The sequence below is a fragment of the Bufo bufo genome, chromosome 1 (assembly GCF_905171765.1).
Source record: "Bufo bufo chromosome 1, aBufBuf1.1, whole genome shotgun sequence".
NCBI lineage: Eukaryota > Metazoa > Chordata > Amphibia > Anura > Bufonidae > Bufo > Bufo bufo.
In genome coordinates, this window is record NC_053389.1 from 667,390,736 (window position 1) to 667,402,429 (window position 11,694).

The following is an 11,694-nucleotide window of genomic DNA, read 5'->3' on the forward strand; positions in this document are numbered from 1 at the left end:
GTCTGAACCTGAAGATCTGGTGGATCCCCTGCTTTCTTTGTAGTAGTGAAGACCTGGGGGGTTAAGCCCCCAGTGCACTCCCTTTAATCCGGCCCCGGTGCCCACAGTTAGTGGTGATAACTGTGGAAGTTGGAAAGCGGGAGTGGGAAATAAGTGAGGATCACTGGGAGATAAAGAAAGCAAGGAAATGGGGACCAAAATAATCATGAGCCTTTCATGCCCTGATGGAGCAGGATCCCAGTTCAGTTTTTTTATGGTGCCTCATGGTTACAGCCCTGTAAAGATAGCTAACGGATAATAATATTCACAAGGCTCTGTAACTGTTTAATTATTTTTTTCCAGCACAGGATATAGAAGTTTATTGCAAAAGTGTAATGATACTGCTGTGCTATGTGTGTTCATTGCAGTTTGATTGTGGTGCCGAGCCCTTCAGTCTCTAAAGGGGTTCTTCACTTTGGACAATCCCTGTTTGTTAGAAGAGTTCCTTAACAAAAAGCTAATGAGAAAGGGCCTCCAGCAATCCGCTATAATCTGTGGGGACACCCGGCAGTAAATCTTCAGGTTTTTCTACAGTACTACCACAGAGAATTACAAATTGCAAACTCAAATGAGAGATTCTTCTATGTAATGCAGGACAGGTCCTCCCGAGTGAGAGATGGCCAAGAGATGAGAACTCAGAATCCCCTACTCGGGTACATGAACCTGTGTTTTCTAGACCAGTCAACCCCTATTAATGTAACTAATAACCATATATTTCTGCTGTACATTACACTTTCCAGCATTAGAAAACTAAAGATATTACACAGCCATAAATGTTGGGATCATTGTTACCCAAGTTTAAGCTTTCATTTTCATTCTGTTTTAGGATGGTTTAAGAAGACTTTCAGGGAACGAGTATATCCTCTCAGCAAAACGTAAGTTCCGCTCCTCTTGGTGTCTTCACTTTTGTGTCATGGCGCTGTGTCGATGTATACCTTAATATCCATTGCTTTTCTGTTATCTCCTCTAAGCAGAAGTCCATCCGTCTTCTGGGCACTTGATCTCATCTCTCTCCCTTACTGACATCCCACCTCGGATAGCTCAAGCAATGGAGAATGAAGAAGACTGGGAATTTGATATCTTTGAATTAGAGGCTGCCACTCATAAAAGGTAAGGCTCCTGCTTCCATGTTAGCTTTGATGGCCGCCCATATGAAACATTCTCAGGATTTATGAATACAATAAAACTCCTTTTAATCTGGCAGCGCAGGACTTGATGGTTGATGTTCTGGATCACTGTTGATCTTAGAGTATATGTCATTTATGGTAATGGTTGAGAGCCTCACTTAGAAGGCATCTGTATTCTACTAGAACCAGCGCCACTCTTTTCAGTAGACTGCTAGCAGTATTGCAGCTGAGTTATAGCACCCCACACATTCTCTGGACAGAGTGGCACTGCTTCTAGTAGAAAGCAGCCATGTTTTTCCGGTAAACTACCACCCCCTTTGGGCAAGAATTGATTTGTTATTAGATCCTCCCAATGTAGTCTAACTAATTTGCAGGTATAGCATGGCGTGGCCAAGCGCAGTGTCCTGCTTGCTTTCCATCTGCAATGGGGTAGGAGATTATGACATATCACAGTAAAGAAATATAAGCTAGAAAATGTGAATTTAAGTAATAAAAAAGACCCCAGTCCATTAACATAGCGATGCCTTTTTGGACCTTTGCAGATTTCGTAGATGGCACTGGATGTGGCACATTTCGTGATAAGTCAGTGGGGTTGGTCATGCAAGTAGAAGCCACACAGTGAACATGAGCAGAGCCTATTGCTGACCATTAGATAACTGCTGACTGCCATTCCTCCTTGGCCCCCAAACACATGCATGCTGGCTATATCGTGCACGTGTTCTCAATGGGGAGAGGGGAGCAAGCTGCTTCCTGTCACCTCTGGCGCTGGCTTATATCCAGTGAGAACTAAAAATTGGGCACATTGAAATTTAACATGCCCACCTCTACTTTCCCCTGACATCTACCATGTGGGAGAGCCTGGATATCACTTTATGCATTAAGTGATTGTCGGCTTTGGCCGACATTCATCTAACGTATATGGCCACCGTAAAGTTTTTTTCCGGTTCTTTTATGTTGATTGCTTCAGAATAAGCCATTAATATCTGATTGGTGAGGATCAATACCCCACAATCAGTAGCTCCTGGGTCAGAAGTAATGAGAGCAATGTGGCAGTGCCCAGTTCTGCCAACTACACAACATAAATGGAGCTGTGTAGTTCCATTGCCGGAGATACCGCAGGACAGCTGATTGGTAGAGTGCACAATGTTGGACCTCCACATCCTGAGGATAGGCCGTCAGTATAAGGCCCCTTTCACACGGGCGAGTATTCCGTGCGGATGCAATGCGTGAGTTGAACGCATTGCACCCGCACTGAATCCTGACCCATTCATTTCTATGGGGCTGTGCACACGAGCAGTGATTTTGACGCATCACTTGTGCGTTGCATGAAAATCGCAGCATGCTCCTCTTTGTGTGTTTTTCACGTAACGCAGGCCCCATAGAAATGAATGGGGTTGCGTGAAAATCGCAAGCATCTGCAAGCAAGTGCGGATGTGGTGCGATTTTTCACGCACGGTTGCTAGGTGATGATTGGGATGGGGACCCGATCATTATTATTTCCCCTTATAACATGGTTATAAGGGAAAATAATAGCATTCTGAATACAGAATGCATAGTACAATAGGGCTGGAGGGGTTAAAAATGTTTTTTTTTTAACTCCCCTTAATCCACTTGTTCGCGCAGCCGGCATCTCTTCTGTCTTCATCTGTGAGCAATAGGACCTTTGATGATGTCACTACGCTCATCACATGATCAACGCAGTGACGTCATCAAAGGTCCTATTGCTCACAGAACAAGACAGAAGAGATGCCGGCTGCGCAAACAAGTGGATTAAGGTGAGCTAAATTTTTTTTTTTTTTTTTTTTTTTTTTTTTTTTTAACCCCTCCAGCCCTATTGTACTATGCATTCTGTATTTAGAATGCTATTATTTTCCCTTATAACCATGTTATAAGGGGAAATAATACAATCTACACTACAACTAACCCAAACCTGAACTTCTGTAAAGAAGTTTGGGTCTGGGTACTACAGTCGGTTTTTTATCACGCGCGTGCAAAACGCATTGCACCCGCGCGATAAAAACTGAACATCGGAACGCAATCGCAGTCAAAACTGACTACAATTGCGTTCCTACTCGCGCGGGTTTGCCGCAATGCACCGGGACACATCCGGACACGCCCGTGTGAAAGAGGACCGGAGAACCACCTTAAGTCCACCAATAATTTAGCTATATGTATATATATATGTATGTATTGCTTTCCGAAGCTTGTTGAAGTTTTATTTTGTAATAAATTGTGTCCACTGTATACCAATAAGATACAGATTTTCTCCTACATTATGTCATATCTTAAGTAGCATCCTATTTTTCCACCCTTTTGAATGAATCACTTTGCTCTTTCCATGCAGGCCTTTAGTTTACCTTGGCCTTAAACTGTTTGCTCGGTTTGGGGTTTGTTCATTCCTAAACTGTTCAGAAGTTACTTTGAGGTCCTGGCTGCATGTCATTGAGTCAAACTACCACGCCGGCAATGCATACCATAATTCAACACATTCTGCCGACGTCTTACATGCCACTGCTTACTTCCTGTGCAAAGAGAGGGTGAAGGTAAGGACATGCCCGATATAGCTGGACATCTAATTTATGCCTCTGTAATGTATTGCTGATATTAAAGGTATTCTCTGGGAATAATTTAAAATGGCTGCCATCAACCTGTCCTAGACTGTTAGCAGGACTGATTGCCTCCACCTACGGGGGTGAGGTCTCGCTACACTCTCGGGGGTCTAGGGGGTGAGGTCTCACTACACTCTACACTCTAGCACTTGCATATACTACATATTGGTGAGTCTTCCTATAATAGGCAGGATCACATCATTATCATCTATTGTTGAGCAGTACAGTGGGTAATGAGGCCCCGGACCCTCACCATCCTAGACATTTCTGCAAGTGGAGACCACCAGTCCTACTCTCATTTTAGGACAGGTTGCTGGCGACCATTTTAACTCATTCCCAGTGAACCCCTTTAACATGATTGCTCCAAACATACTGAAAATGATCGGCCTGTAGCATACACAATTGTCTAAGACGGTATCCTAGTCAAGCTACATTCATCCCTTTTCTGGTTAGTGCTGGAAACTGTCAACAAGTTTGTTGTCAAACGTCTCTGACAGTTTAGCGGAGCTCCTATAATGCAGTGCGACATTTCAATTAAAGCCTGCAAATCAGGAATGCATTATAATTAAGGCTGCAATTTGAGATCAGTGCAAGAGAAGTAATGTCACCGATTTACAAAGGTTCTCTGTGGAGCGTATAGTGTAAAAAATCTAGGAATAATAACTTGGGCCGGGTGCACACTGTATTTAGCCCTCTGCTGGAGTATACATTTGAATACCCGAAATCTGCTTTCAAATGTGGACAGCAATGGGTATGTTCACTTCAGTGAGGCAAACAAATGCCAAAGGAATCATCTTTGGACTCCATTTGACCTGGTTGCCGTCCGTTTCCATATTTTTCCCAGATAGAATCGCTTAAGGCGGGTTTAGACGGGCGATGCAGTGGCCGATAGTCGGGAAGGAAGCATTCCTTCCTGACAGTTGGCTGCTTGCTCAGTGAAGGAGACCACTGCATTTACACGTAGCGATCTCCTTCACGGTATGAGGACGAGGGATCGCTACGGTTTCTGAGCAGCAGATCACTGTTTAGACCAAACGATCTGCTGCCCAGAAATCATTGATGTGCCTGCACGAATGACAGGATCACCCGGTGTACCCGATGGAAAGAACAGCAGAGGTGTAACATGCAGAGGGAACCCCGCCAAGTAACAGTATACGCAGTCCCTCAAGATACAATATTAATTGGTTCCAGGATAACCATTGTAAGTTGAAACCATTGTAACTTGAGTAATGGGTTCCAAAGCCCCAAAATGTCATTCAAGATAAAAGAAAATGTAGATTTAAGACAAATAAGCAGATAACTAAGACAGATATAACAAGTCCTAAGGCTGGGTTCAGACCTGAGCGTTTTACAGCGCGTTCCTACGCGCTGTAAAACGCTCAACAGGCAAAAACCAATGTTTCCCTATGGGCATGGTTCTCACCTGAGCGTTTTACAGCGCGTACGAACGTGCTGTAAAACGCCCTATGCCTCAAGAAGTACAGGAGCTTCTTTGGGGCGTATTGTCGCGCGTTCCCGCCCATAGACTTCAGCGGGAACACGCCTAAATGGGCGTTTGCTTGTTTCCGCCCATTAAAAACGCCTGAAAAAAGCGCATATCGAATATGCTCAGGTCTGAACCCAGCCTTACATATAACAGTTGGGAATAGCTGATAACTAGCAACTAATCCAGCTGTTTTACCAGAGAAGTGGTCTTGATGGGTGGGATCGGAGGCATTGCATGTTGAGTCTGGTTTCAGCTTACGATGGGTCAGGAAAGACCATTGTATGTTGAAAATATTGTATCCTGCGGCCATTGTATCTTGAGGGATCACTGTATACATTGTGGGAATGTTCTGTTTGGATTATTACAGTCTGACATTATCATTTATATGGGAGAATGTACTCCTTACTATATACTGTCACAGAGGTGGTAAACGGATGAGGCCGAGGTCAGGGAATTCTTGGGTGACTTCAATTATTCTTCAAAATGCAGAGTCCATTATTGCTTATAGATAAGATACCATATTAATGCTGTGACATGTCTATTTAGCAAAGCCTGGACCAGATCGATGAGGTTGCTGCTCTTATTGCGGCCACGGTTCACGATGTCGATCACCCTGGAAGAACAAATTCATTCCTGTGCAATGCTGGGAGTGAACTGGCCATCCTATACAATGATACGGCAGTGCTGGAAAGCCATCATGCTGCACTGGCATTTCAGCTGACGACAAGAGATGACAAGTGCAATATATTCAAAAACATGGAAAGGTAAGACCCCCAGTAACAATGCAGAATAGATAGCATGCAACTTACCTTTATATTATGGATGAATCCCTTCATTTTGGTTTGTTTTAATTTTAAATAAAATATCAGCCTTCTAATGTATTTTTGGCAGTGGTGACATTCCCATGTCTAAGGGCGCAGAGCAAGTGCTCAGTTAAGTTGAGCCTAGCTTGATCCCACATGGTCGATATGGCAATCGGTATCCATTTTCTATAATGCAGATAAAATAATGGGGTACATTTTATCCAAACTGGTGTAAAGGAAAACTTGCTTAGTTGTCCACAGCAACCAATCAGATTTCACCTTTCATTTTGGAAAATAAAAGGTGAAATCTGATTGGTTGCTAAGGGCAACTAAGCAAGTTTTTCTTTACACTGGTTTGATAAATCTCCTCCAGTATGTTTAAAGGTTATAGACACCTTTGCCTGTTTAGTGCATTATCTGTATTATGACATATAAAACATTTCTGCAATTAGTTTTAATTGGCATTTTTCAACAGTTTTATTTCTGCAGCCTTCATTTATTACAATACACCGCATGCTGCTTAATTCCATTCAATCTGTTGGCTGCCTGTTCAGGCCCCTTTACACAGGCCAATTTTGCAGGCAGTTGACATTAAGGAAGCGCCCTTCCTGACAAGCGCCTGCTCATCAGTGAAGGAGACCACTGCAATTACATGCAGCAATCTCCTCCACAGTATGGGAAGCCATTGCTCATCCCCATACAGCCTTGTTGTTTACCAGCAGCAGCAACACGATCTGCTGCCGGCAAACAGCGATTTCGGTGACTGCCTGAAATCGTCAGCACCTTTACATCGCCAGATAATTGCTAACAAGCCTTCCTATGGACACTCTTTCTGGTGGATTCTCGGTCAGTGTAGAAGGCCCTTTAGTTCGGTCTCCATTCCCTCTCTATCCCCCTCTTAATGCTTATCTATACTCACATCAAACAAAATCAGCTCAAATTAAATCTGAGCTTTGATACGTGTTCAGGAGGCTGGCCGGAATCAAGCAGCTTGCAGTGTATTGTAATGCATACAGGCTACAAAAAACTGCTAAATCTTTTTATTAAAACTAATTGCAAAATGTTTTATTAGCAGAATTACAGGTTGGACTATATGAACTTTTGACTTTTTCCAACCTTAACAACTATGTAACATACAATACACTAAAGACATAGAAAGGTTAATTTTCATGACTTTGCAAAGATCTCAGGGAATTGCTAATGAAATAACTGAATATATTCGTTTAGGCTGTCTGACCAAGGGGGCACCAAGGAGCCCATAGCCAAATGTTCTTTGATCTCTATGTATTTTTAGCAATATGTATTTAGTATACAGATGTACATTTACCTGTTTTATGTTGTGTTATCTAAACAGAAATGAATACCGCACTTTGCGGCAAGCGATTATCGACATGGTTTTGGCAACAGAAATGACAAAGCACTTTGAGCATGTCAACAAGTTTGTCAACAGCATCAATAAGCCATTAGCTGCACTAGAGGAGAATGGGGTAAGCAGAGCTGTGACGTTTTACCTTCCTATAAAATATTCCATGGATGTTGCTGATCTATCATCAGCCCTGAATGAGTTTTTACAAGAAGTAGCCTAGTGGAGAGCACTGCAAAGTCAGCTATGATAATGAAGCTTGGGATGATGGAATACATTACTTCTTGCTTTGGTGTTTTAAGTTGACAAGTGTGGAGTTTGCCCATGCTGTATAGAAGCAAAGTCATTGAATGTATGTTATATTTGGGACAACCATCCATGGATGTGTTACCTTCTGCCCCATCATCGAGTTCAAGTTCTATGCATTGAAATTTGGTGGTATCTGCAAATGAAATGTTTGATGTACTAGAGATCTCCAGTATTCTGACATTTTGTAGGTTACACTCACATCTGCCTCATGGTCTTCCAGTAGTACCGGCAGAGGAGCAGTCAACCGGAATCGCCATATCCAGTCCTCGCCTGATCTCTATTCACTATAATGGGATTAGTTGGGTGTCTGGCAAGATTTTAGGATTTCTGCAGGAAAAGAAATTGCTGCATGCGGGGGTATTTCTCTAGCAGAAAGTCTGCATTTATGCCAGAAACCCGACTGATCCCATTATGGTGAGTGGGGATCCGGCAGTGTCCGACTATGTGGAAGAATACTGTAATTCCGGTAGACTGCTACCAGTATTTCGGCAGAACCTAGTGTTAGCAAATTCTCAAAAACTTGAGCTATATATCATTGCACGGCTTCCTTTCACATTGATGCTTTTCTTTCCAGTGTTCTGCTCCGTTATAGGAGCAGAACAATGAGATAACAGAAGCGCCAGGTCCGTTGCTTGACTGACATGAATCGTTTCTGATGGACTAATTGACTATGATGGTCCATCAGGTTTCCATCAAGGAGCCAGGCATTTTACCAGACAATATAGCACAGCATGCTACACTATTTTTTGTCCAGTATTTTAACAGCTATCAGTGAACCCTATTATTGCTAAATGACATCAGCTCATGATCCACTCTCTTGTTGGACCTTAAATGATCTAGATTTTTACAGGCTCCTGGCAGTGGGAAGGTGTCTCCTCAAGAAGTCTCCATGTAGTTATTACATATGGTAATGCTAGTTAGTTTTTTTTTTAATCTGACCCCTTCCATTTATGTAGGGAAACATCAGTGATGATGAGTCTGTCAAAAACATTCTGACATCTCCAGAAAATCGAATACTAATAAAGAGGATGCTTATCAAGTGTGCAGACATCTCCAATCCATGCCGAGCACTAGAGCAATGCATTGAGTGGGCTGGCAGGATATCGGAAGAGTATTTTGCACAGGTACGTTAGAACTTGTAGTCTTGTCTGGAACTGTATGGAGTCCTTGACGCATGTCTGGTAATGTTTGGCTGGATTTCCATTGATGAGAACAGACGATGATCGTCAGAAACAATCAGCGTTTGGAGCAGATTTGTCGTTCTGTCTGTTCTCCCCAAACATTATTCGTGAGTGCACTCTTGTGTCCATATTAGCAAATATGTGATTTCTGATGTAAATTGGATGATTCCTTTCAAATCGGAATTTCATACTTTTTTTCTTTAATTTTTTTTAATTTTCTAGACAGATGAAGAGAAGCGGCAGGGGTTGCCTGTGGTAATGCCCGTGTTTGACAGGAATACGTGCAGTATTCCTAAATCTCAGATCTCATTTGTGGATTATTTTATCACCGACATGTTTGATGCATGGGATGGTAAGATCTGCTTATTAAATGTTTATCCTCTCCTGTTTTTTTTTAATTTATTTATTTTATATTTATTTATTTATTCTGTATAAAGCAGTGTATCAACCTCTCTCCTGTCCTGGTATCCAGCTTAATTCCTCTTACCTACACTGATATATTGAAACTGGCTGTGGCAGGACAACGTATGTTCAAGCTTTCAGCATCTACGTCTATGCACTAAAACATTTCCATTTACTGACAGCAGGCAGAGATCTTGAAATTGTGAGGGATTGAAACACAACGTTTATTAGAATGGCACCATTTTTTTTAAAAATTCAGATTCTTCCGAACTTGATTTTTGTGTTCAATTATGGAGAATCAAGGAGAGCCGAGAGAGGGGGAGACAGAGTGACTTTTCCAGGCAATTTGAGCACTTTCAAAATTATTTGGACCCGAATCGGATGGCATGGACGATTCAGCCAAATTGGATCAGAAACAAATTTTGAGCAATTCTCCCATCTCTATTACATATTTTTTTATTATACTATAATTAGGGGGGTTTCAATGGTGCCCCATCAGCCAGAGCAGAGTCACCAACAAAAATTCCCTTTACTGGCAGACAGCACAGAGGTGTATTACATGCTTAGGCCTCATGCACACGGCCATTGTTTGGGTCCGCATCCGAGCCGCCGTTTTGGCGGCGGACCCATTTACTTCAATGAGGCCGCAAAAGATGCGGACAGCGCTCCGTGTGCTGTCCGCATCCGTGGCTCCGTTCCGCGGCACTGCTAAAAAAATATAACATGTCCTATTCTTGTCCGCGCTTTGCAGACAAGAATAGGCATTTATATTGACGGCCGCCCGTTCCGTTCCGCAAATTGCGGAAGGCACACGTACGGCTTCCGTTTTTTGCGGATCTGCGGTTTGCAGACCGCAAAAAACAGAACGGTCGTGTGCATGTAGCCTTACCATGTAATACTACATTTCTGCCGCAGGGGAAACTTGCCGCTGGTTGCCGTTTTACCTGCCAGACCCATGGCAAGGATCTGATCAGTGGAGTAGAAGGGGTTGTCTTGTTGAGACATTCCTTTAAAGGGGGTGTCTCCCACATTGATGGCATATCCCTAGGATTAGTCATCCATGTCAGATAGGTGGAGGTTCCACCTTTGGGACCCTTAAGTGAAGGAGAGCGCACTGCGCACAAACAGCGCGCTCTCTATTTACCAGTATGGGATCAGCAAAAATAGTTGAGCAAGCGTGAAGTCCCATAGTGCTGAATGCAGAGCGCACAGTGCCGTCATCACTATGGGACTGCCAGAAGTAGCCAAACCAGAGCTCAGCTATTTTCAGAACTCTCATAGCGGTGAACAGAGGGTGGCCACACTTGCATGGTGCAGTTTCTTCACTTCTGGGGCCTGTTCTGGAGATAGTACTTGATGTACTGCACAGTAGTCTGTGTGTAGCCTAATGCAGGTTAATGGCTAGAACAGGGGTCCGCAACCTCCGGCACTCCAGCTGTTGTGAAACTACAACTCCCAGCATGCACACTTGCTCAGATATTCTCAGAACTCCCATAGGAGTGAATGTAACATGCTGGGAATTGTAGTTTCACAACAGCTGGAGTGCCAGAGGTTGCTGACCCCCTGATCTAATCGTCGGACTATACAGTATCTTTGAGTGTAACATTCCTCTTTTCCTCACATTGTTTGATACTCATAATTGTAAAATGTGACACCTTAAGAACAATTTCTGAAATGTCGACTTTTTTTGTTTGCAGCATTTGCTGACTTGCCGAATTTAATGCAACATATGGATAACAACTTCAAATATTGGAAATCACTAGATGAAAGACAGCTGAAAACTCTGCGACCGCCCCCTGAATAGCAGATTCTAGCACCCACTACCACCTCTCAGCCAATGAAGCCCTCCCTCACAAGGGGTCCAATTAGTTTTGGTTTACTCATCGTTGCCAGAACCTGCTTCTTCATCCTACAGGATGTTCATGTAACAAGGATTGTCAGGTCAATAGATACCTCCAGTACCTGCAGTAAACTTCGATATAAAAATATCTTTAAAAAAAAAAAAAGGCCTTTTGCATTAACTTATCTCACAAGTTAAATTACACTGGATTGCTGCAATATCTGTACTGACGGGTTCTACACAAAATATCAGTTAATTTTCTTCATACCTGTATGAAAAACCTTGAAGATTCCTTGGATAAAAGTTTTTTTCTTCAAGAGATTTGTTCAGAAAAACAAATAGACTCAAACCTGCAAGTGAAGGAAAATCATCTTTGGTGTCTCGTGGATTTTAAGAGAACACTCTGCTTTTTTTTTAAAGCACTTATAGTTGTAACAATCAACACATTAAATGCACTCTTTATGAAGGAGTTTTTGATCTCTGAAAAATAGATCTACTCTATTTTTTAATATCACAGAAGGGGCAATCATTCACC

General features: G+C 42.6%; 1 protein-coding gene across 3 annotated transcripts in view; it reads left to right on the forward strand.

Moving 5' to 3' along the window:
- The window catches only part of LOC120985855 (high affinity cAMP-specific and IBMX-insensitive 3',5'-cyclic phosphodiesterase 8A-like), a 331,567-nt gene extending 320,215 nt beyond the window's left edge, over nucleotides 1-11,352 (forward strand). For all 3 annotated transcript variants that reach the window (XM_040414049.1, XM_040414047.1, XM_040414048.1), the window contains exons 15-22: nucleotides 866-914; nucleotides 1,014-1,149; nucleotides 3,511-3,709; nucleotides 5,808-6,025; nucleotides 7,419-7,551; nucleotides 8,693-8,860; nucleotides 9,140-9,269; nucleotides 11,017-11,352. In XM_040414049.1, coding sequence (XP_040269983.1) covers nucleotides 866-914; nucleotides 1,014-1,149; nucleotides 3,511-3,709; nucleotides 5,808-6,025; nucleotides 7,419-7,551; nucleotides 8,693-8,860; nucleotides 9,140-9,269; nucleotides 11,017-11,123 — 1,140 coding nt within the window. In that variant the 3' untranslated portion in view covers nucleotides 11,124-11,352. The remainder of the gene's footprint in view (nucleotides 1-865; nucleotides 915-1,013; nucleotides 1,150-3,510; nucleotides 3,710-5,807; nucleotides 6,026-7,418; nucleotides 7,552-8,692; nucleotides 8,861-9,139; nucleotides 9,270-11,016) is intronic.
- The last annotated feature ends 342 nt before the right edge of the window (nucleotides 11,353-11,694 follow it).